Below are 25,927 nucleotides of genomic sequence, written 5' to 3' on the forward strand. Positions count from 1 at the left end.
GGAGGTGAGGCTGTCCCGTGCGTGGAGGAGAGGAGGTGGTGAGGTGTTCCATGTAATTCTGCTGGGAGGACTCCTGGCCTGGAAGCTTCCTTTGGCTTCCTCCCTCTTCCCTTTGCTGATCTGCTCTGGTGGCTCGGCTGTAACAGAGCCTCATTATGAACATGACTAGATGCTGAGTACTTGAGGCAGTCCAGAAACCCTGGCGGTCCTTCCTCCCGAGGAGGGACGCCCCTGCCAGGCTCTGGGCACGCTCAACATAAGCATGCAGAGAGCAATGGCTGACGTCAGCACTCCCAAGCCTGCAAAGTCATGGATACCCCACCGTGCACACCAGGCATACTCACCTGGGGAGAAACACTGGTTTCTGGGCCAGATGTTCCCGGAGCTCAGGAGAGGTAGTGTCGGAGTTCATGTAGCGCTCTACGTAGTCTGACCAGCGCTAGGAAGAGACATGCAACATGGAAGTGGAGGAAAAGCACAGAACCTAAGCCTCATCCACATCACGCAGTCTAATTCTATGACCACCATACAATTCGATTCTTTGATTAAAATCTCCAGAATTGCAAGCAGGTGCTTGTGGCTCATGCCTGTAATCCTAGTGACTTGGGAATCTGAGAAACGAGCCCATGTGCCAAAATCCAATACATCAGCAGAAAACAAAACAAAACAAAAAAAGAGAAAAAAGAAAAAGAAGAGGCCTGGAGTCATGAGTCAAGTGGCAAAGCGACAGGCATGAGAAAAAAATTCAAGTAAGAGCACAAAGGCCTGTACTTAAGCCCCAGTACTGACACCAAAGGAAAAATTCCAACATCAAAGTAAGTCAGCTGCGTTTGGTGGCACACGCCTATAGACCCAGCACTTCAGGGGCAGAGCCACGAGAGAAAGACTGTCTCTCAGGGGAGTTTCATCCCCACCATGGCAAAAGGGTCAGCAAGTCTTGTTCCCCAATAAAACGTTGGCTACTTAGTATTAAAAACAAATTTTAAAATTCTATCAGCTACAGGCTGGCTAACGACTAGCTCAGAGATGGCCATCAGAAGTCGGCAGTTGGTAGAAACTGGCTCATTGACAAAAATTTTCCTACGTGTTTTTTTTTTTTTTTTTGGGTGGTTGCAAGGCAAGCGCTCTACCACTGAGCCACCTTCCCAACCCATAAATTTTCTTTTTCTTTTTTTTTGGTCAGTCGTGGGGCTTGAACTCTGGACCTGAGCGCTGTCCCTGAGCTCTTCAGCTCAAGGCTAGCTCTCTACCACTTGAGCTACAGCACCACTTCCCCTACGTGAGGTTTTAAAGGAAATGTACATAGGGAGACTATGTCTGCAATCAGTATCTTGCACACCAGCCCGGACTTAGGTGGGCAGCTCCAGGGTTCAAGAGCCTGCCTGGCAAGTGCCAGCCCTGAGTTCAGACCCCAGTGCCACCCAAAATCTGCATTTCTGGTACCTCTTGGGGAGGGTGGAAGAAAAACTTCACAACCAGAAGCCAATATTTTCCTGTTATAATCTTCAACCACACAGATTGTGCCTGCACGTCTGTCACCTTGCTGGCCGCCAAACACCTGTGTCACGGCCTGCTCGATGGGTTCTCAATTCCCGGCTGCTCGACAACCAGTGAGAACAAAGCACCACGTGGACTGGACACTGCGCCGCCAGAGGGGCCCTGGGTACCCCGTGCTATTTCCTGTGCAGGAAAGCTGCCAACCATATTTCCTCAGTGGAGAGGAACAGAGCACTGGGCACCCCTTCCTTCTCTAAAGCTGAGGGTCCCCTGACTCTCACCATGCCCAACATATCTAAGTCCCCTTGAGAACAGGGCTGCCTGGCAGACTCAGGCAGCAACACTTCCTGGCATGGGGTGGTGGTGGTGGGAGATACTTGCCCATACCTCAGCCTCCACAGGGTCATCTGAATTCTCCTCCTCTGTGTCCAGAAGCTCAATAGTCAGCTGAACCTGGCCTTGACTTTGAATGAACATAAGCTGTAAATGAGAAGCCAGAGTGTAAAAAACAGAACCTCCAGGACAAATAAGCTTTCCCAAGCTATGGAGGCAATGAGTTACAAGATTTTGTGTAGGTGCCGGGTGCTGGTGGCTCACACTTGTAAGCTTAGCTACTCAGGAGGCTGAGATCAGAGGATTGCAGTTCGAAGCCAGCTTGGGCAGGAAAATCTGCCATGGTGGTGGGGCTTGAACTCTGGGCCTGAGCGCTGTCCCTCAGCTCTTCAATTCAAGCCTAGTGCTTTACCACTTGAGCTAGAGTGCCACTTCCAGCTTTCTGGTGGTTTTTATTGGAGATAAGAGTTTCATGGACTTTCCTATCCATGCTGGCTTTGAACTGCCATCCTCAGATCTCAGCCTCCTGAGTAGCTAGGATTATAGGTGTGAGCCACCAGCGCATGGCTTTCTGTGAGACTCTTAACTCCAATTAACTGTCAGAAAACTGGAAGTGGCACTGTGGCTCAAGTGGTAGAGTGCTAGCCTTGAGCTTCAGCTCAGGAACAGTGCCCAGGTCCTCAGTTCTAATTATTTGCTTTTACAATCAGCTAGAACAGTGGTCAAATATTGGAAACAACCAGTGCCCAACCTGACAGGAATTTACTCTATGAAATGAAATTTCAGGGACAGCACCGAGGCCCCAAGTTCAAGGTCTATGACTGACAATAAAAAAGAAAAAAAAGGCCAGGTGCCGGTGGCTCACGCCTGTAATCCTAGCTACTCAGGAGGCTGAGATCTGAGGATCGAAGTTCAAAGCCAGCCTGGGCAGGAAAGTCCGTGAAACTCTTATCTCCAATAAACCACTAGAAAACTGGAAGTGGCGCTGTAGTTCAAGTGGCAGAGCGCTTGCCTTGAGCTGAAGAGCTGAGGGACAGCACCCAGGCCCAGAGTTTAAGCCCCACGACTGACAAAAAAAAAAAAAAAAAAAAGGGCTGGGAAGATGGCTTAGAAGAAGAGTGCTTGCCTTGCATGCATGAGGCCTTGGATTCAATTCCTCAGCACTACATAAGTAGGAAAAAACCAGAAGTGGCGCTGTGCCTCAAGTGGTAGAATGCTAGTCTTGAGCTCAAGAGCTGAGGGACAGTGCCCAGGCCCAGAGTTCAGGCCCCATGACCACCACCACCACCACCACCACCACCACCACCACCACCACCACCACCACCACCACCACCACCACCACCACCACCAACAGAATAAATACAGTCAGGCATGTTAGTCCATAGCAGGAATCTCATCTCAGACTCTGGAAAGATGAGACAAAGGGTCTCATGTCTGAGGCCAGCTTGGGCTACATCACAAAAGACATCACAAAAAAAGAAAATGAAAAACCAATTTACCATAAAACATGTGAGAGCAGCCAGGGACATTGCTAATTGAGCAAAATAAGTTACAGTACATTTTGTTCAGGATGAGCTCCACTGATCATTTTCTGGGATAAATTTTGAGTGATTTTTTTGGTTGTCCATTTTCTACTTTATGTTAACCATGACAATAGATTTTATTGCCTAAGTTTTTCAACAATATTTACAAAGCAATAATTTATACTACGTAAAATGTTCAAAGCAAAAAACTACAAAGCTGAATACAAAAAATATATAGTAACTGATGTTATGTGTGTGTGTCCCAGTCCTGGGGCTTGAACCCAGGGCCTGGACACTGTCCTTAAGCTTATCTTGTTCAAGGCAAGTGCTCTACCACTTGAGCCACAACACCACTTCCACCTCTTTAGTAGTTAATTGGAGATAAGAGTCTCACGGACTTTCCTGCCCAGGCCGGTTTCAAAGGGTGGTCCGCAGAGCTCAGGCTCCTGAGTAGCTGGGATTCCAGGGTGAGCCACCGGCGCCTGGCCACTTCAGTAGTCTCGATAGTGCCTCCCCCAGGAACTCCTGAGGAGCTCCAGGACTGAAAGCATGTGCTTGGCAGAGCCTAATAGCTGTGCCCTCCCCAGCAAGGGCTCGGTCGCTTGAGCGGCTCTTACCTTAAAGCAGTTCTCCTCAGACATGAGCTGCTCCGCTTTCCGCTGGTACGTGGACTCCAGCAGGCTCCGTGCGCTCTGTGAGCTCAGCTGCCCTCCAGTAGCCCCGTTATTGTTTTCTGCCAGGTAAAGGTCCGTCACCTGCACGCAGATCTCATCGCTGACAATGTGCTGCAGCTGCAATGACACAGGCCACACTCCAGTGAGACCCACGCCAGCGTGACACCAGTGGGAGAGACTACTGACAGGAAGTGCCATACTTGAGCTGTCCATGGGAGGGACAGGACAGGCTCGTCACAGGAGCGCCACTCCCCCATCGGTTCATTTTCAATACAGCATATCCAATGACGGGGAGCCCATCTTCAAGCATTCTTCTTGCCATCTCCCCAGTGCTGGGGGTCTAACCTAGGGCCCTGCAGTAACAATTCAATGACCACAAAGTCGAACCTTCAAGAGATGCTGTTCTCAAAGATTATAGGCTATTTCTTAAAAAGAAAATAAAATTGTGGCACTGAACATGAAATGGGACAGATGCTAGGCAAGCACTCTACCAGTGAGCTGCATCATCTTCAGCCTGCTAGGTTTTTTTCTCCCCTAGTTCCAGGGTTTGAACTCAGGGCCATGGGCTTGCTTGGCTCCCACGTGAGCTATGCCTCTAAGCCTGCCCTGCTAAATATTTCTAAAATGGAGTCATGGACTTTTCTGTTACAGCTGACTTTGAACCATAATCCTCAACTCTCTGTCTTCTGATTAGCTAGGATGTTAGATATGAACCATTAGTGCCAGGTTGATTATTTCTATGTCGAAATAAAAATTCCAAGCCAGGCAGAGTGGCAAATGATTACAAGACTATAACCCTAGCTTCTCAGGAGCAGGATTGTGGTATGAGGTAGCTTGGGCAAAAATTCATTAAGACCTAATGTCAACCATGTCTGCACATGGTGGGGTATGTCTGTCATCCTAGCTACTCAGTATGATTAAATAAGTAAGTACTTAATAGCTCAACATGAGGGAGCTGGTGGTATGGCTCAGGTGTCCAAAGCACGAGGCCCTGAGTTTAAAAGAAGGAAAAAAATGATGAACCACCAGAAAACGTGAAGTGGCACTATGGCTCAAAGTAGTAGAGCACTGGCCTCAAGCAAAAAAGAGCTTAGGAACAGTACCTAGGCCCCAAGTTCAAGCCCTACAACAGTCGGAAAAACAAAACAAAACTTAATGTAAAAATCAAGTAAGAAAGCAAAAAGTACCAGGTGGCTCATGTCTGTAATTCTACCTTCAAAGGAGGCCAAGAGGTATGAGGTCTGTGGTTTAAAACAAGCCAGGGCAGGAAAGTTTTGGAGACTCTTATCTCCAGTTATCCACCAAAAAGCCAGAAGTAGGAACTGGTGCACACATACAGACACACAAAGCAAAGCGTCAAGTGTCACTATCAATTCATCTATATTAAATTTCTTTTTTTTTTTTGATCGGTCGTGGGGCTTGAACTCTAGGCCTGGGCGCTGTCCCTCAGTTCTTCAGCTCTACCACTTGAGCTACAGCGCCACTTCCAATATATTAAATTTCTTGTAACCACTAAGCTACCTATTTTTAGGAAGCGACATTCTTTTTGAGATGTAGCCATGACAACTACTATTTTTTCACATTAAACAGTCTTAAATGACAATGTAGGTATCTGTAGACAACTGGACAAGGCAAATTCAGAAAGGCGAGTGACGGGAGCTGGATGGGAGCTGGCATCTGTGGGGCTACACCATTCACAAAACACTGCCTGGCAACAGCAGAACCCATGGTGTGCTCGCCCCTCTCACAGTATTCGCAAAAGGGCAACACTAGGAATCCAGAGGCATGTCTGGTCACAGTGCCAGTGGGGGAGTGTGTGGAGGGAAGGGCAATGCCAGATCTCACAGGGATGGAGAGGCCTGGGGGAGATGCGGCAGGTCCAGCCACGAAGAACTGAGGACAAAGAGACAACGCAGAAGAAAGGAGGTCTCCCAGTGGTCCTCCCTGCGCAGCCATGCTATGAATCCTGGACTCACAGACTGTCTGCTATACCCTGAAAATTCATCTCCCTAAAACCAGTCTGGAAAAGATCCATCTGTGGCCTGACCTACACAGCAGTTCTCCATCCATTCAGCAAGGAGCTTGGGGCAACGTCATGTGGGAAGATGGAAGATTCTGAGAAGGATGTCTGGGCGTATGCACAGGGAGGAGAGCGATGGAAGATGGGTGACACTGACCAGAAGTGTCATAACCTGATTTTTGGAATTGTAACCTCTTTATATACTTAGTAGTAAAACAAATAGTAACAAAACAAATAGTGCTAACTAAAATGGACTAACTGCACCTACTGTTTCAAAGCTTAATCTGTTAAAAGTATCTACCACGGCTGTGAAGGTGGCTCAGTGGTAGAGTGCTTGCCTTGCATACATGAGGCCCTGGGTTCGATTCCTCAGCACCACATAAGCAGAAAAAGCCGGAAGTGGCGCTGTGGCTCAAGTGGTAGAGTGCTAGCCTTGAGCTGAAGAGCTGAGGGACAGCGCCCAGGCCCAGAGTTCAGGCCCCACAACTGACCAAAAAAAAAAAAAAAAAAAAAAAAAGTATCTACCAGTCTCATTGCTCCCTTTCATTTAAGGGGGGACTGGCACTGGGACTAAACTCAGGGCCTTGTGTTCTTACTCAGCTTGCTCACAGCTGGTGCTCTATCATTTGAGCCATACCTCTAGTCCAGCACTTTGGAAAGACTTTTCTGCCCACTGGCTTTGAACCTTGATCCTCCAGATCTTAACTTCCTGAGCAACTATGATTACTGGCATAAATGGGCAGCTGATGGCTTTCACTGGTTCTCTTTGAAGCTGCTGAGATGGTGGACTGACACATTCTGTTCCTACCTCCAGCCACAGCAGCAGAAAGCCGCACAGGGCAAGTGGACTCTGTGCTTAATGTAAATGAAGCCAGCTGTTATCCAATAGTGAAACCAGCAGTCACCACTCACATACCTTATGGGAAGGGCCAGGAACATCTCTGCTTTTCAGGAAAGAAGCTGTCTACCTGACAGCTTCAGTTCCGAGAGGCATGTACAGAATGACCAGTGTCTATGTAAAAGGCCATGCTACGTGCTGTGCATGCATCTCAGACAGGGAAGAGACGGGCCAGTGGGGGTGAGGGGGGTGGGGAGAGAGCACCAGGACCCCTGTGCTCTCCAGGGGGGTGGGGGGTGGGGCAGAAGGAATGCAGAGACTACAGTAGGGCCAGAGCACGGAGGGTTGCGAGGGAGCCCGTTGTGTGGTGGAATAGTGACACTGCGACATGGTGTGAGACCATCCCTTATCCTTTGCCTGCCTTTCCATTTCAGAGCCATCCATTCAGTGTCAGACGAGCAGACCGCCTTCCCTTTACACACCATGCAAATCCTTTTTTTCTTTGCCCTGAGCAGCCCCGGCTTCCAGGCCCCCTCACCTGTCTGACGATGCTCTGGATCAGCTTGTCCATGGTGAAGGCAATGTAGGCGTGAATGGTGAACATCTCTCTCAGCGAGTCTTCATACTGCGACGAGTCTATGTTGCCGTCCAGCAGGCTCCGCACCATGTCCAAGAATGCTGGGTAATAATCCTCCACATCAACATCCACTAGAGAAGAGAAAGGATGGGACAGGTGAGGCTTTACCCGGCTAAAGGCAGATGGAGGACAGAAGGCAGGACAAACCCCACAGCTGGCCACGCTGCATCTGAATGCATCAACACTGAAATCACCAGCTCCTCAACCCCTGCAGAGATGAAATCTGATGGCTGGCTATCAGCAATTGCGGTCCAGTAGAGAAAGAGACTTTGTAACCTTAGATACTCCATAGCACTGCTGGCCGCTGAAGGACAGGGAAGCAAAATATCCAAGGCAAAGGATCCAGGTGCTTTGGGCTGGAGAGGCACTTGCTCATCAAGCTATTTCAGTGAAACACAAATTACAGACAAGAAAAGGCAGGTGGGCAGGTGCAGCCATGGGCTGGCCAGCAGCACAGGGCAAACTAGTTAACAGAAGGGGCACAAATTAAATCCCTTATGAATAATGAGGTCATCTACATTTGTCAAAGTTTTTTTGTTTCAAAAGGTTTGCAATATTATATGCTCCATGAGCTGCATTCAGTGACCTACACTTGTTGCACACGGGAATCACCTCATCTAGCACCCTGCATCAATCTTTTTATATTTCCGGTCTGTACTAGGATTTGAACTCAGGGCCTGGGCACTGTTCCTTAGGGTATTATTATTTTTTGCTTGAGGCTGGCACTCTACCACTTAAACCACAGCTCTACTTTTGGCTTTTTGATGGTTAATGGAGATAAGAGTCTCACAGACTTTCCTGCTAGAGCTGGCTTTGAACCTAGGTCTCAACCTCCTGAGTAGTTATAACTGGATTATGGATGTGAGCCATCACACCCAGTTTTGGAATGATTCTCATTAGTACTTAAAAGTTGTCTGGCAACCAGCAGAGGAACAAAGACTGGACAGAGAGAAAGAGAGAGAGAGAGAGCTCCTTTCAGCTTACTGAGACCCACAGATAACATTCAGACACTCATCTCTATGACTGGGGCTCAAGAGGAAAGCACACAGAGGACAATGGCGTCTTAGCTTGCTTCTTCCTTGTCATCGTCTTTTTTCCCCCCTGTCCTGGGGCTTGAACTCTGGGCCTGGTGCGGCACTGTCCCTCAGCTCAAGGCAAGTACTCTACCACTTGAGCCACAGTACCACTTCCGTTTTTCTGGTGGTTAATTAGAGATAAAGGATCTCATGGACTTTTCTGCCCGGGCGGGCCTTGAACAGAGATTCTCAGATTTCAGCCTCCAGAGTAGCCAGAATTACAGGCATGAGCCACTAGCACCCAGCCCTTAATCTCTCTCTTTAACCCCAAATATATTCACTAAGGAAAAACTTATCTGTGCTGCAAAATTGTGATTTATATACTTTCCAGTATAAATGTACTTTCATTAAAAGTTGACTAAAATGAATTGCGTGTAGGTGGCTTACACCTGTAATCCTACCTCCTTGGGAGGCTGATAGTGGGAGGATTGTGGCAGAAGGGCAGAAAAAATTTTGAGACTCCTCAACTAGGCTCACTGGTGTATATGCCTGTCACATCCCAAATAGGATGGGAGGCCTCAAACAGGTGAATCATGGTCCAAGCATGCACTGGTCATGAGGCAAGAAGGTATTTCAAAAATGACCTTGATACAAGGGTGGGAAGTCATGGCTTAGAAGCAGACGGCTGCCTAGTAATCACAAAGGCCCTGAGTTCAAACTCCACAATACTGCCAGAAAGAAAGGAAAAAACATGACTAAAACAAGAAGAAAAAAATGACAAAAAGAAACTTCACCAATTGGCTACCTGCATGCAGCATATGCATGAAGAGAAAACTCTAATGAGCAAAATGGAACCCATCTCCCTTTATCTGAAGTGTGGTGCAAAGTTCCCAGACGGACAAACAAGACAATGACTGCGTAAAGCAATCAAGTGGCTTGAGTTTGACCGCAGAACATCACCAGCGCACGAGCCCACAGACAAACAGAGATGACAGCTGTCAGGGAAAAACACCTGCCTTTATGTGAGTATAAAGCTAGTGAAACTACACCTGTTCTTATAAGCTACGTCTAGTATAAGGGTGGCTCTGGCTTTACCACTCAACACCAAAGATGTAAGCCTCATACCAGGTTAAGCCAGGTTAGGTTAGTGGTCAGGCCAGGAGAATGCCATCTTTAATTCCTACCTAAGCAAAAGGAATCACCAGTTAAATTACAGGCCATAATTTGTTTCTCTCAAGCTAGCACCAATGCAGACAAAGGCGTTGAGAATTAATTGCTAGTGTCATTAGCGCTTCAGACAGCCAGGGCTGCACATTCGATTTCTGTAAGAGCAACCCATAAAAACAAAATGAAGCTGGACACTAGTGGCTTACGCCTGTAATCCTTACTATATAGGAGAGGTTGAGATCTGAGGATGATGGTTTGAAGCTTCTCTGGGCAGGAAAGTCGGTGAGACTTTTATCTCCAATAACTGCTCAGAACAAGTTGCAAGTGGCGCAATGGTTCAAGTAGTAGAGTGCTACTTTGAGCAGAAGCAGCTTAGGGACTGTGCATAAGCCTTGAGTTCAACCCCCAGGATAGGCACAAAAATAAGTATGTAGAGGGGCTGGGAAATTGGCTCAGTGGTAGAGCGCTTGCCTTGCATGCATGAGGCCCTGGGTTCGATTCCTCAGCACCACATAAGCAAAAAGAAAAAAGCCGGAAGTGGCGCTGTGGCTCAAGTGGTAGAGCTCTAGCCTTGAGCTGAAGGGCTGAGGGACAGCGCCCGGGCCCAGAGTTCAGGCCCCACAACCGGACCCAAAAAAAAGAAAAGTATGTAGAAAATAAAGAAAACCTCCTTCCTCAGATTTGCTCTTTCCTGAAGAGCACAGACGAAAGACATGGAAAAAGATTCTGGCTCAGAACAAGTCCCTAATGTATGAGCTGAACTGCGGTGTGGACACAGGCAGCAGACTTGCTTAGCCCATCATCAGGGCTTCCTCAACCTGCTCTCCTGTCACAGGAGCCCCAATGCCAATCTCCTCTTCAGAAAATACTGCTACTTTTTAGGAACACAGCTATTTGTCTTGGGCATGAATAACTAGACACTTAGGCTGTCATGGAGTGGAATCAACTATTAAGTCTCTGTCCTTTCAAACACTCTGTATACTGACAATTGGGTAACTGACGCCCCATCCCGGTGTCTGCAGTACCAACCACTAAGCTCAGTGTCCATGAACCAAGCAGGGCAAAAGCGCGCTCTCTCTCTCATAACCGCCCTCTCCCCTCACCCCGCCCCCCTCGGCCCGTGCCAAGTCCTCCAGCCACCCATAAGGTAGTAATGAACACCTCCATTCCCAAGTTATCAGCTTGCTGCTGTGTAAGGTCACACAGGCAGTTCAGTTGCAGAGACAGGGTGTGGTAAGTTTGCTCCAAAACCCAAGGCCTAGGCTCTCGCTCGCCCACAGCCCAGGCACTCACTAGGTTCTTTGAGCCGCAGCTGGATGGCAGGGCTATCACTCTTGTCTCGCTTGATGCCCAGCACTTCCCGTTCCCATTCTCTCTCTCGGTTTTCCTCTTCAATTTGCCGCTCAGCTTGGGAACAAATCCGTAGCAGCCGTAAGCAGAGAATCTGGTGCAGCCGCATAAAGATATACCAGTTGTTATTGACGTAGAAGAGGTTGTACACTTCGTCCATCCCTCGCAATTTCTGAGCTGCTGTGTTACTAAAGAGGAGCTTGGATTTAGGGGGGCTGCCCCCAACACCGTTGTGCTTCTTGGCTGCTCCTGTGGCTTCGTCTACATCCATTTCTTCCTCCTCCTCCTCCTCCACATCGGAGAGATCACCTCTCTGAGCAAACAGCAGATCTGGAATGAAATGATGCATGATTTGCTTGATTTTATACTTGTCCTCCTTCTGAATTCCTGTTTGCCTCTTGACATGATGGATGATCAGGGCAGCAGCGTCCTCCAGGATTTGCTTGTCTTCGTAGGCGAGTGAGAGGTGCGGGCCAGTGGGAACATTTGCGTTCTCTTCTGTGGCTTGTTCTTGCCTCTGGTGGGACAGACACAAAAGCATTGTGTGATATGTCTACAACGAACAGGACCACACTAGCCACGCACGTCCTATTATGAACTACACAGGCAGCTGTGTGTGTGTGCATACAACTGTAATCCCAGCACACAGGTGAGGCAGAAGGATTGTTAAGCCTTGGAGACACCCGTCCCTGACCTTAACAGTTATTATATGGGTCTTCTACATACACAGGTAATGTGGGAGAGTTAACTTGATGCACCTTGTAGACTCTGAATAAGAACGGGGGCTGAGTTTAAAACACTTCCAGGGTAGAGTGTTTAGGTGATTATGTAATAACACTGAGGGTATTGGTGGTTAAGTTTATGTCAGAGCTCATTTGCTAAATTCTTTTTTTTTTTTTTTTTAGGGAGGGGGGGCAGTCCTGGGGCTTGAACATAGGGTCTGGTCACTGTCCTTGAGCTTCTTTTTGCTCAAGGCTTGCACTCTACCACTTGAGCCACAGCGCTACTTCTAGCTTTTTCTGTGTATGTGGTACTGAGGAATTGAACCCAGGGATTCATGTGTGCTAGGCAAGCACTCTACCACTAAGCCACATTCCCAGCCCATGCTATATTGTTTTAAGAATGTGTGATCACAGTACCCTCATGTCCTAAGACTGTACACTAACAGAAAACACGACTCATCTTATTCATCTTTAGCTCCAAGACTATTTATAGTCCTGCTAATAAGTGTGCCGCATCAATGAGGATTAGGCAGTTTGAGGTCAATGGTAAGTTTTAGAGCTGTGGTACAGAGCCATCATATTTAGGCAAACAGACGGCAGGGGGCAAGAAGTGTACACTGAATCAGTAGCCCTGGAAAATCTTAATGCCTCTGTAACAAAGAATCTCCAGGAAGCAAAGCTATGAAAAAGATGAAGGCCAGCCCACAGGGGCCCGGGCCTGCCGGCTCACCTCATCGTATATGCTCTCGATCTCATTGAGCAAGCTCTTAGACCTCAGGACCTTCGTGTCGTTCTGCTTGAAGTTGATGCCTTGATGGTCTAGAGACTTCAAGTAGTATTTTTCATTTTGTTCTCGCCAAACCTTGTTAAAGCCTCTCTGAGCTTCTCGCCACTCTTCCTCTTTCATCTTCAACCTGCCGGGGAGAGGGAGATGTGAACACCATGTGGAAATTAAGAGACTAGGAAGGAGACATAAACCCCGATTACTTAAAAGATATGCAACAAATGGTGGGAATATTTATAACCTGAGATAAATATTTCCAAATAAAATGCTCTGATGACAGGGCACTCTTAGGTAGGACTTACTATGGGGAGATAACCTATCCTTAAGTCAGACATCTTAGCGACAATTACTTTTCCTTCCTTTCTTTTTTTTTTTTAAGGTGCCAGTCTTGAAGCTTAAACTCAGGACTTTGAGCAATCACTTAGCATTTTTGCTCAAGGCTGGCACTCTACCACTTAACCCAAACCTCCAGTCATGGCTTTTTTATGGTTTATCTGCCCGGGCTGCTTCAAACTGCAGTCCTCCTAGCCATTTGAGCAGAGAGGATTACAATTATGGTGCCTGACTTACAATGACTAATGCTTAAAAAGTGTGGTTAAAGCTGGGTGCTGATAGCTCATGCCTATAATACCAGTTACTCAGGAGGCTGAGATCCAAGGAGGATCACAGTTCAAAACCAGCCTACGCAGGAAAGTCTGTGAGACTCTTTATCTCCAATTCACTACCAGGAAACCAGAAGTGGCACTGTGGCTCAAGTGGTAGAGCACTTGCTCAGGAACAGGCCACGTTCAAGCCCTATGACTGACCAAAAAAAAAAAAAATTTAGTTAAGAAATGCAGCACTGGGGCTGGAAAGATGGCTCAGTGGTAGAGTGCTTGCCTTGCATGCATGAGGCCCTGGGTTCAATTCCTCAGCACCACATAAGCAAAAAGAAAAAAGCCGGAAGTGGTGCTGTGGCTCAAGTGGTAGAGCGATAGCCTTGAGCTGAAGAGCTGAGGGACAGCGCCCAGACCCAGAGTTCAGGCCCCAGGAATGGAATCCCCCCCCACCCCCCAAAAGAAAGAAATGCAGCATTTTCCCCTGGTAAATTTGAAGCCATGGGTTTGAACCCAACATCGTGAAAATAAAACAGAAGCACGCACTCTGGGGCTGAGAATGTGGCTCAATGGTAGAGTGCTTGCCTAGCATGCATAAAGCCTGAGGTTTGATTCCTCAATATCTCGTAAACAGAAAAGAAAAGCTGGAAGTGGAGCTGTGGCTCAAATGGTAGAGTGCTAGCCTGGAGCAAAAGCTCAGGGACAGGCCTCAGGCCCTGAGTTCGAGCCCCAGGAAGAGCAAAGTCTAAGAACAGAGAAATGAGCACGAAACAGTCTTCTTGGCTTGCTTGGGAGGCTTTGATCACAGCTGATGCTAATGCTCAAGATTATGACAAAAAATCAAACACAGCTGGGAGCTTGTGGCTCATGCCTGTAATCCTAGCTACTTAGGAGGCTGAGATCTGAGGATCATGGTTCAAAGCCAGCCAGTGCAGGAAAGTCCATAAGACTCTTATCTTCAGTTAACCACCAGAATCCAGAAATGGCATTGTGGCTCAAGTGGTAGAGTGTTAGCCTTGAGCTGAAGAAAGAGACTCTTATCTCCAATGAACCACGAAAAAGCTAGAAGTGCAGTTATGGCTCATGTGGTAGAGTACTGACAGGGAGTGGGAAAGTAAAGAAACAGCACCCTGACCCTGAGTTCAAACCACAGTATGGGCATTCGAACACACACGCGTGCACACGCACGCATACACACACACACACACACACACACACAGAGGCTGTCACATAGGACACACTGCTCACGCACCTTTTAAGAACAATTGGAACTGCGATGGAGGGGTTCTTCCTCAGCCCGTCGATAATGTCGGCTGCCTTGTCAGCGTATATCCTCTGGAGGGCTTTGCGGTGGATGACTTCTGACGTGCCCCCGAGGGTGTTGTCCAGGCGGAACTTGGCTTGCTCCTCAGCAGACAGCCGGGAGAGCTTTTTCTGTATTGCTTCCAGAACTCGGATTGTTGCCAGATTGGTCTCTAAGACGACATCAAGCTAGGGAAGAAGAAAAGAACGGCGCTCAGGACCCAAACCAGAAGAAAGCAGTGCTTAGAATAAGGTAGGGATCTAGCGGGGTCATAAATGCCAGATACCAGATACAGCTTATCAAATAGGACGGGCCACCGCCCTCACTTACTAGTCTCACAGCACATTAAGCACAATGCCTAGCACAGGCGAACACACACTGAAGGCAGCTGAACAGCTATTACTGCTATCCCAGCCAGCGATAGGGCTGCCTTAGGACAGCCAACCATAGGCTGGGGGCCTTACAGCAGAGACTCCAACTCTGTATTCCAACTCATCACCTGAACTTGTGGGCACAGGGAACAAGAACACTCTCTTCAGCTTGATATAATAATGCTCCACAGAAGCTAGCATTGATCATGGTTATTGACTTCTGTGAAATGACTGAGAAGTTCATAGATGCTATAGGCAACTATGACTAACCACCTACCAGTGGCCAACTGACATCGAATTCTTCATTCAAAACACACGAAATTGCTGAAGTAAAAAAAGCTCTTCGAAACTCAAAGGAGCTGGGTGCTGGTGGCTCACGCCTGTCATCCTAGCTACTCAGGAGGCTGAGATCTGAGGATCGCAGTTCAAAATCAGCTCAGGCAGGAAATGTCTGTGAGACTCTTATCTCCAATAAACCACCAGAAAACCAAAAGTTGCGTTATGGACCAAGTGGTAGAGCACTCGCCTTGAGCTGAAGAGCTGAGGGACAGCAAAAGTCCCAGAGCTCAAGCATCATGACCAACCAAAAAAAAAAAAAAAAAAAATTGATAATATGTTTGATGGTGGTCACTGTGAGCAGCACTTACAACACTGTGAGCCTTTGGTTCTTTAGTCTTAAACAGCCCATGCTCACAAACTATATTTAAGATACGCTTTCAATAATCTCATCTTCTCCCATTCCCCTAACTCCAAATGAACAAGGAGCTCATACCTCAAAACGTTCATCTTCACAACGGTAAATGTGCTCCTCATACTGAGTCTTCTTAGAACTGACGAAGGTGGAGTCTTCAGACCAGGAAGGGAAGGAAACCCAGGTATCGTTTAAAACCTTGGGGATAGAAAAAGAGAGACTGAGCCAGGTGCTGGTGGTTCACGCCTGTAATACTAGCTACTCAGGAGGCTGAGATCTTAGGATCTCAGTTCAAAGCCAGCCCAGGCAGGAAAGTCTGTGAGAATCTTATCTCCATTACCCATCAGAAAATTAGAAGTGGTGTGGTGATAAAAATGTTAGAGCGCTTGCCTTGAGCTGAAGAGCACAGGGACAGTGCCCAAGAATGCCCAGAGTTCAAGCCCCATGGCTGACCAAAAAAAAAAAAAAGAAAGGAAAAAGAAAAGTGACTAAAACAAAACTCTACACGTTTCCGTTCCACTAAAAAGATACACAAGAAACTGAGCACTAGTGGCTCAAGCCTGTCACCCCAGCTACTCAGGAGGCTAAGATCTGAGGATCACAGATGGAAGCCAGCCTGGGTAGGACAGTGTGTAAGACTCTGATTTCCAATGAATCATCAGAAAAACTAGATGTGGTACTGTGGTAGAGTGCCAGCCTTGAGAACAAAGAGCTCAGAGGACAGCACCCAGGCTGAGTTCAAGCCCCATGACCAAAAAAAAAAAAAAAAAAGAGGATACTAGGAAGCAAAGAGTTTTCCTTGTAGGTTGAAAACTGTCTCTGGAAGAACAGAGAAAGTCCTTGATCTCACCACTCAAAAAAGGCTTGGCTTGTTCCCCACTACCTGCAGAGGAAGTGGGGGTCCATGCTGACCCTCACCCACCTCTTTGCAGAGTGGAGTCCGGCCCGTACACTTGGGCTGCTGGTAGCTCTTTGGCAGGGCACGGTAGCTGGAGCCCAGGCGCTTGCAGGATGCGTAATCGATCTCCATGGCGATGCCCTCTGTGGCACGTTCCTTTGGATAGCTCTCCAGGTGAACAGACTCCTTGTAGCCCAGAAAGTTTTTAAACCAATTAAACAATTCAGGGAATTTCCTGAAGAATCAAGCAAAACACTCGTGAGCAATGAGGCAAGATGCAGTTATTTGTAGGTTAGGCTAAGGGCTCCACGTTGGTCAGAACTCTACAATGGAGAACGAGCATCTTCATTCAGCACACTCTGCATGTGGGGCCCTGCTCCTTGCTGAAGGCTAGGTTAAGGGGGTAATGGAACACTGCAGCCAAACTAGGCAAAAGCCAGCCTTTCTTTGGATCTAGAGCATATTGCTTCTGTGCTAACCCAATTCTTAGGTTGTCAATCACAGTCAAAATTATAGAGCCCTGGGGGAGATGTGTCTTGAAACATCCAGAATCGGCTAGATGATAAAAAGACCATCATTCCGGATGATTGGTCAGCCATGACACTGCAATATACACTGGGACAATTTTTTTCATCTTGAAGAGGTAAGATTGTATTCTATTTGCACTGACATGAGTCAGCTGACATTACCGCAATTAATGTTGCCTATTACACATTCTTACAAACCAATCACTATCTCGTGTCCAAAGGAGAACTAGGTCTGAAGCCCTCAGTTCACATACCCTAGAAAAGGAGAGACCAGCTGCACCAGTTCAGCTCGGGAGATGACCTCCTGGTTGAAGATAACAAGACAGCGCAGGAAATTTTCATATGCCTCTGCACTGCGCAGAGCCTTTCGGACCTACAGAGACAATGCAGGAAAATGGTTACATGGAAAACCGAGGCTCTAGGTCACTTTTTTTTTTTTTGGTAGTCAATTGTGGGGTCTGGGTGCTGTCCCTGAGCTCTTTTGCTCAGGACTAGCGCTATCACTTGGAACCACAGTGCTACCTCTGGCTTTCTGGTGACTAACTGGAGGTAACAGTCTCATGTACATTCATGCCCTGGCTACCTTTTAACTGCCATCCTCAGATCTCAGCCTACTGAGTAGCTAGGATTACAGATGTGAACTGTTGGTGCCCGGCCTAGATGACTTTTAAAACGTCAGGAAATTGAACTGAGTGCTGTGTTCACACCTGCAGTCCTAGCTAGTCAGGAGGCTGAGAGATAAAGATCACAGTTGGATGCCTGGGTAAGCAGAAAAATCCAAGAGGCTCAGTTTCAATTAACCAACGAAGTGCTAGACTGGAGGCCATGAAAAAAGTGGTAGAACACCAGCCAAGAGAAACAGAAAGCAGAGAAAGAGCACCAGAACTGAGTGCAAGTCCTGATACAGCACAAAAAGAAATATTTTAGCCAGAATATGTTGCAACGCTGTAATCCTAGCTACTTTGGAGGTCAAACCGGGATTACCACAGTTAGAGATCAATTTAGTGTAAAGACTCTTTCTCAGCTAAGGACTAAGGTACAGTGGCACTCGACTATCATCTCAACTACAAAGGGAAGCACAGATTGGAGGATTATAGTCTAGACCAGCCTGTGCCTTAAAGAGAGACCCTGCCTTGAAAACTACTGCCAAAAAGGCTGGCAGAATGACTCAAATAGTAGAGCCTCTGCTTAGCAAGCACGAGGCCCAGGTACTGTTCAAACCACAGTACCATATACATACCCCTCCACATACCCACAAAACAACAGAAAACAAAAAGACTTCCGTGCGTTCACATGCAGAGAGACAGAAAGCTACATGAAGGTGAAGATCACGGAGCCTCAAAGACTGTGAAGAAATCAACCCTCAGCCACATCCAAATATCCATGTGGGAACACCAAATGCCTTCCAAACACCTTCTGAGAGGAGCACCACAGTTTCTGTGAGGTTCTGTCTGGTTCCATCGTCACAAGGGACTTCACAAAACCAACACAGAAAATGCTATTTATCTTATCAACTTGTGCTAATACTTGTAGAAGATGGAAAAGGATCTACAACGTAGAAAATATGGCAGAGTGTTTGCCTGCCCTGAACAAAAGCAAGGAAGCAAACAGAAAAAAAAAAAAATTCTAGGCTTGGCACCAGGGGCTCATGCCTTTAATCCTCACTACTCAGGGTGCTGAGATCTGAGAAGGTTCAAAGCCAACCCAGAAAGTCCATGATACTCTTTATCTCCAATTAAAGACAAAAAGCAGAAGTGGAGTTATGATTCAAGTGGTAGAGCACTAGTCTTGAGCAAAATGGCTACAGGAGAGTGCCCAGGCCCTGAGTTCAAGCCCCAGGACTAGTGCCTGCACAAGCTGCAGTCATACACGCTGCACTCACACTTCTGAACAGCTGGATCTTTTTGAAATCATTTATATTAACAGCAATTCTTATCCATTACTCACCTTATCAAAAAATAATGATTCTGTTCCAACCCCGTGCTTACTGGCATCTACCATTGAGGAATCCTTTAGACTCAGGAGTTTGGGCTTCTTCTGCGAAGGAGAAATATAAACGTGTGAGACTCAGGGAATGGATTTCCCTGCATTTTATGCCACATCTGCTGAAGAGTTCCATCACAGAACCCACCATGGATGAATAATCTGCAACAGGTGAGAATTCAAGCCACCGACCCACTTTACACCCTAAAAGGTTTCTACTTTCCCTTCTATTTTAGTTTTCCTGTCCATTTTCCTCATCCAATGCTCACAGATCATTCCACTCCCCGAATCTCTAACCTTTCTTAAATAACATTTTAATTTAAAAATATTCAAAAAGTAGCATTTTCCTAATACAAAAAATAACCATGTTATCATCAGTATATACACAGACTAACTTAACAGTGCTTTGAAAAGGGGATGGAATAGACCTGTGGTATAACTCCAGCCATTCTCTCACGATTGGTGAAGAAAGGCACCACTTTATGAGCAGCAGCACATTTACCACGGCCTCAGAGGACAAGTTCATGGGGCCCGCAGCCTTGTTTACACTGCCCACGGAATGCAGGTGGAGAATTTATATTCTCCCAATGCTTCCACCTGTGGGTTGTGGAGCGTGGGAGCTCCATAGGAGATCCCAGTGAAGCCCACCGGCACAGCTGAGGCTTGCTACCCACACACTGCAATGTGGTATCTGAAGCTTCCACTCATTGAATGGCGTTCCACCATCTGAGTCATGCCTCCAACCCCAGTCCTAACACTCTTTACTGAAGTGAGAAAACAAAAAAAGGAGTGCTTCAAAAGTGTTGGCAACACCTAGTGTATCACCTACTTGTTCAAAGTGTGTCTCTCCAAACTCTGCAGACATGTCACCTCTTCTAAATTACACCCTGCTTTAGAATTCCCAGAAAAACCTGGATATTCGGTGACCAACCTCGCCCTCTCCACATCACCACGGCACCACACTGAAAAGGGAGCAAGCCTGTGAGTTTGTGCCGTCAGCTAGTGCTGAGCAAGAGGCATCATGTGCTGGTTACAAACAGGCACTGGAGGCCTCTCTTGGCTACAGCCAAAGGTCCTGCCTCAGAGGTGCAGAGAACGGGAAGGCCTGGTGAGGTCCACACACTGGTGCGTGGACAGAGACCAGTGAGCCATCACATGCCTGCGCTAGACCACACTTGGAGGACCTCAGAGGCCACATTATTTGTTTCTAGAAAACTCAAGAATCCTCTTTCTTCATACAAGGTAGGTTTAAGGAAGAAAATAAGGGGAAAATTACAAAGCCAGAAAGCTTTGATAAACAAAATAAGATGACTACTCTTAGCAAAGAGAGAAACATAGTTTAAAAAGCACTCTAGCGGGATGCTGGAGGCTCACACCTGTCATCCCAGCTACTCAGGAGGCTGAGATCTGAGGATCGCGGTTCAAAGCCAACCCGGGCAGGAAAGTGTGAGACTCTTACCTCCAATTAACCACCAGAAAAGCGGAAGTGGCACTGTGGCTCAAGGCACTCACCTTGAGCTGAAGGGCGGAGGGACAGTGCCCAAGCCGAGTTCAAGCCCCACGACCAACAACAACAAAAAAAGCACTCTACAAATCCAACAAGAATCCCAGCAATACGTGCTATCCTGACATTCCTTTTGGCAAGGCAGCTAAGCAGCTCTGCAGCAAGCTTTTGTGAGCTCTCTCCACTAGCTCTGGATGTTTAGAAGTGGGCCTACACCCACAGCACCGGCACCTGTGCCCACCCTCTGCCCATTCACCTTCACAGGGGGGGTGGCGCCCGTCCCGGAGTGCCTGCGGATCTGGCAGCCATTCTGGCTGGGCCTCTGGGGCTTGTTGTTCAGCTGCGGCTTCTTCACAGTGCCTCCATGGTCGTTCCTCACGGAATCCACCTTCTCAGCTGTGGTTTTGCTTAGAAGCTGATGGAGACAAATGCAAGAGAGGAAGGCTCTGATCAAAGCAAGCACAGTCTGGGCAAAGTCCCTTGGTGGTTCAGTCTGTCCTACTTCGCTAGAACAACAGTTCTCAACACTGCAGATGTTGGGAACGGAACTTACCACAGAGCTGTTGGCATCTGGAAGGAACTGTCCAAACTCAGACAGCAGGTCTTCCTGGTTTTTGAAGAGCCGGGCCACCTGGGCATATACCTCCTGCTCTGTTAGGGCTGGAGTGTAGTTCCCTCCTGCCTCCTTAGCGTTCCGCTGCTCTTTCTGAGGAGTCATAATCAAGAAGACACCATTTGAGAGGGCCACCATTTCCTAACACACATTCAGGATACTCTGGGATATTTACTGTGCCTATGGTGTGTAATCTACTTGGGCTGCACTAAAGAAAGTCTAATGTGGGCTGGGAAGGTGGCTCAGTGGTAAAGCGCTTGCCTTGCATGCCTGAGGCCCTGGGTTCGATTCCTCAGCACCACATAAGCAAAAAGAAAAAAGTCGGAAGTGGTGCTGTGACTGAACCTCCCCCCACCCCCCCAAAAAAAAGTCTAATGTTCTTTTTTTTTTTTTTGGTCAGTCATGGGGCTTGAACTCTGGGCCTGGGCACTGTCCCTCAGCTCTTCGGCTCAAGGCTAGCGCTCTACCACTTGAACCACAGCACCACTTCCAGTTTTCTGGTGGTTTATTTGAGACTTTGCTGCTCTGGCTGGCTTCGACCTGCGATCCTCAGACCTCAGCCTCCTGATTAGCTAGGATTACAGGCGTGAGCCACCAGCGCCTGGCTCTAATGTTTTTTTATTCTTTTCTGGCTTAGGGATTGAACTCAAGGGCCTCACAGTACTTGAGCTATATACCTCCAGACCCTAAGAAAGTGCTCTTTTAAAAACTCATTTTGGCTGCAGTCTTTTAAGTTGAGAAAGAAGATGACAGAGGACAATTAACGTCTTTTATAACTACAGAAATAATGGCCAGGTGCCAGTGGCTCATGCTTGTAATCTTCGCTAATTCAGGAGGCTGAGATCTGAGGATCATGGTTCAAAACCAGCCCAGACAGGAAAGTCCGTAAGACTTTTTCTTTTTGGTCAGTCGTGGGGCTTGAACTCTGGGCTTGGGCACTGTCCCTGCGCTCTTCAGCTCAAGATGAGCGCTCTACCGCTTGAGCCACAGCACAACTTCCGGTTTTCTAGTGGTTAACCGGAGATAAGAGTCTCATGGACTTTGCTGCCTGGGCTAGCTTTGAACCGTGATCCTCAGATCTCAGCCTCCTGAGTAGCTAGGATTACAGGCGTGAGCCACTGCTGCCCGGCTCCGTAAGACTTTTATCTTCAATAAAGCACCATAAAAGCCAGAAGTGGTTCTGTGACTAGCCCTGAGCCAAATCAGCTCAGGGATAGCGTCCAGGCCCTGTTCAAGTGCCAGGACTGGCAACAAACAAACAAAAATAACCTACAGAATATGAGTACCTCAACTAATAAAACATAATTAAGGAAATTTCTCCTTCCTCAACTGTAAAATAACCTAACTACGTAAATTGTCCTTTAACTTCCTAGATAAAACAAGGCATTCATTTCACAAGTCCAGGACTTTAATAAATCCTGAATGGAAGCTGGGAGCTGGTGACTCACACCTATAATCCTACTACTCAGGAGGCTGAGCTCCCAAGGATCTCAGTTCAAAGCGAGCTTGGATTAACAAACCCAAGAGACTATCTCTAGTTAGCCAGCAAAAAACTGGAAATAAAAGGCATAGATCAAGTGGTTGAGCCTTGAGGGGGAAAAGCCAAGAGCACAAGCTCTTGCACACACCATCCTTTCTGATTGCGACAAGGCATGCAAGTAAAACCTGCTTCATTGAACACACATCAGCCTAGCGTGTCTGACTGATTCATCTCTAGAAGAGCCAATGAGCATCACATGCAGTAAAGTTCTTGGATCAGCTGTTCTCAGAGATAACCTGGAGAAGACAGGCTGAAAGAGCAACTCACTTACCTGGTATGTGTGCAAAATCTCCAGGAATGCTTTGTAGATGTCTGGCTGGCCCTGGAATCGGTTCTTGATCTTATTGACATAGTTGATGGCATGATTAAACTCCACAGGCTGATTGTTCTGCAAGGATGGGGCCGAGCCCAGGGAGATTGTCACTGGGGTGTGGGGCTGGACGGGTGGAGAGCGTGGGGACGCGTACGGCGGCAGCGGCGGCGTCTGCTGGCTGGCTGGAGTATGTGCTTGGAGCTGGGAAGGCTAAAAAGAAAACAGTCTTTATTCTCTTCCGGAGCATAGATGCTTTGCTATAGGGAAAGACAATTCAAACTAAAAAGGAACAGGGTGTCTGCTGAACTGATTCCCTTTATTTACGGAGGCAGTCCCACAATTTTTCTTTCTTGTCAATCCTGGGGCTTGAACTCGGGGGCTTGGGCTCTGAGATTTTTTTTCCTCTCAAGCCTAGTGCTCTACCACTTGAGCTCCACTTCTAGTTTTGTTTTTTTTTGAATGGTTAACTGAGGTAAGAGTCTCATGGTCTTTTCTGCCCAAGTTGGCTTTGAACAACAATTCTCGTATCTCAGCCTCGAGTAGTGAGAATTATAGGCATGAGCCACTGGCTCCTGACAGGCCCACAATTTTAACCCAACTCAAATCACAGTGCGTGGCAAGAGATGTAGAAGGCCCACACATTCTGATAGGAATTATCTTAACATGTCTAAATACTGCTAGGTGTCCGTAGCTCACACCTGTAACCCTAGCTAGTTAGGAGGCTGAGATCTGAGGATCATGGTTCAAAGCTGGCCTGGACGTCCAAATAATACCTTAAGACTAGCTTACCACCTCTAATAATGGGGAAGAATTTTTCATATTCACTTTTTGAGCTCACTAAAAAAGAAAAAGTGATTTTACACAGGTTTTTATTGCCAGTGCCCTCACAGTAAAACAAGCCCGAGATCAGCTCTCTGCAGTAAAACTATCTGAAGCTGCAAGTGGTCCTCTGTGCCAGTCACTAGCTGCCCGTGACGGAGTGCATAAAATGCAGTAGAGCAAATGGAAAAGTAAACTTATTTAACTTAATGGAGAACGCTTATCTTGCTAGTACCTACTCTATCACATGTGTAGTTCTTAATTAAGAACATCCCGTCATCAAACTTTCTACTTTTTTGGTATGTCCCAATCTGGCAAATGAGTAAATCTTATAAAATGATAATCATATGGGTAGTAGCCTAACTGGAACACGGTTAAGATGATCAGGTCTTAAGTTCTCACTCAAGCTTTTCTGCTCAATTGGTGCCCACCACTAGAGCCACGCTCTATTTCTGGCTTTTTGTTGATTAATTGGAGAAAAGAACCTCACATTTGTCTGCCTAGAGGCAGGTGTGGAACCAAGATTCTCAAATCTCCTGAGTAGGTAAGAGACAGACTTCTGGCTAAGATTCCATCTGAAGATCAAGGATTGAAGCTTGGGCAGGAAAGTCCATGAGACTCTAACTACCTTGGTAGTTAATTTACCAGAGTGGAACTGTAGCTCAAGTGGTAGAGTGCTAGCCTTGAGCAAAAAAGCTCAGGGACAGAGACAGTGCCCAGGCGCTGAACCTCAGCCCTGAGACCAGCACAGATACACACACACAATCACACACGCACTCTCTATTTCTCTTTCTCTGTGTCTTGGCTGCCATCCCTGATCACCATCATGCCACGCGTGGTTTCAGACCTAAAGCAATGCTGCCACAGAATCATGGACTCTGAATTCAGACTGAATCATGAGCAAAGTAAATCTTTCCTGTTCTAAATGGACAAGAACAAAAGCTTGCTATGATGTCTACACACAAAGCCCACCACGACCTGCTAGCATGCATGTGAACTACCAAAGACAGAGAAGCTGGAGACCATGATGGCCACAGCATGTTCATGTTTAAGTAGGTGTCCACGTAATCACTTGTCTCCATCTTCTCTATGAAATAAATTTTCTAACCTGTGATCTGTTAAGAGTCAAGCCTTATAAGCGTGGCTTCCTAGGGGGATGCATTTCATGCGAGGCTTTGGTTTCCAAATGCTCACCTTGCTGACTTTGGTGGCTGGGGGCTGAGGGCTGGGCTGGGCAGGAGCTGGGGCAGACTGTGCTGAAGGCTGGGAAGGATGCTGGGGCGGTGGCTGAGGCTGGGGCTGGATGCCATGGGTGGGGATCTGATGAACCTGGCCGGGAGTTGTCACGTTCACCATGTCATTCGTTTGCACCTCAATTTTATAGCCAGGAGGCAGGAAGGTGTTGAAGCCCATGATCAGGTCGGGGTGGCCTTTGAACAGTTGTGACACCCGGCTGATCACTCCCGGAGTATCGATGCTGACGAATAAAAGGAGAAAAGTGAGAAATGGCAAGCTCAACAACGAAATTCTCAAAAGGGGGAAAAAAAAAAGGAAGCGCAACCTGCCTATTATTATAACATCACATAAAAGTTACTTAGCTTTAGTTCCAGAGGCTCAGTCACAATTTTGAACAAAATATACATTCACAGCAACTATGTAATGAAGCCAATACAAACAGTGAATATAAAGGTGCAATTCTCAAACAAAACTCAATCTTTGATCCACCAGTATAACTCATTTACTGGCATCAGTCTAAATGGTTCAGGTTAGTTTATGCTTTACAATGGTGAACCATGCCCGAATACAGGTATCTATTTTGTTTTATACCTAAATATATACCTTAGTATGCTTGCTTTCAGCCATAAATACATGAGTATTTAACATACTTGTAATCATATTTAATATGTTGACTTTGCTGGGGGCGTAGGGTGGGGGTGGGGGTGGAACTCCTTGCCAGGTTTTTTCACTCAAGGCTGGCTCACTACAACTTGAGCTACACCTCTACCTCCCCCTCCCCCAGGCTATCTTAAACCAACAAAAGATCAAGTAGCCTAAGCCATTCCCTAATTATTTGAAGCACCCAGACAAAGTTTAGTGAAAATGTACCAATAGAGAGAAAAACATCCAGTAACTATAATTTATATGGAAAAAAAAACCCCAAATGTACAAATACATAATTTTTAAGACATGACCTGAAAAAAAAATCCC

The 25,927-nt window shown here is 47.0% G+C and overlaps 1 protein-coding gene across 2 annotated transcripts in view; it reads right to left on the bottom strand.

Annotated features, from left to right (window-relative positions):
• Positions 1-25,927, bottom strand: part of Sin3a (SIN3 transcription regulator family member A) — a 49,962-nt gene that overhangs the window by 3,943 nt on the left and 20,092 nt on the right. For both annotated transcript variants that reach the window (XM_042668835.1, XM_042668834.1), the window contains exons 5-19: positions 24,914-25,196; positions 22,859-23,110; positions 20,988-21,140; positions 20,691-20,849; positions 18,895-18,984; positions 17,202-17,320; positions 16,445-16,655; positions 15,604-15,720; positions 14,410-14,648; positions 12,508-12,691; positions 10,999-11,572; positions 7,424-7,593; positions 3,971-4,144; positions 1,885-1,977; positions 345-439 (exon numbers count right to left, since the gene is read on the bottom strand). In XM_042668835.1, coding sequence (XP_042524769.1) covers positions 345-439; positions 1,885-1,977; positions 3,971-4,144; positions 7,424-7,593; positions 10,999-11,572; positions 12,508-12,691; positions 14,410-14,648; positions 15,604-15,720; positions 16,445-16,655; positions 17,202-17,320; positions 18,895-18,984; positions 20,691-20,849; positions 20,988-21,140; positions 22,859-23,110; positions 24,914-25,196 — 2,913 coding nt within the window. The remainder of the gene's footprint in view (positions 1-344; positions 440-1,884; positions 1,978-3,970; positions 4,145-7,423; positions 7,594-10,998; positions 11,573-12,507; positions 12,692-14,409; positions 14,649-15,603; positions 15,721-16,444; positions 16,656-17,201; positions 17,321-18,894; positions 18,985-20,690; positions 20,850-20,987; positions 21,141-22,858; positions 23,111-24,913; positions 25,197-25,927) is intronic.

The sequence above is a fragment of the Dipodomys spectabilis genome, unplaced genomic scaffold, assembly GCF_019054845.1.
Source record: "Dipodomys spectabilis isolate Male_0828 unplaced genomic scaffold, ASM1905484v1 ptg000478l, whole genome shotgun sequence".
Lineage (NCBI taxonomy): Eukaryota > Metazoa > Chordata > Mammalia > Rodentia > Heteromyidae > Dipodomys > Dipodomys spectabilis.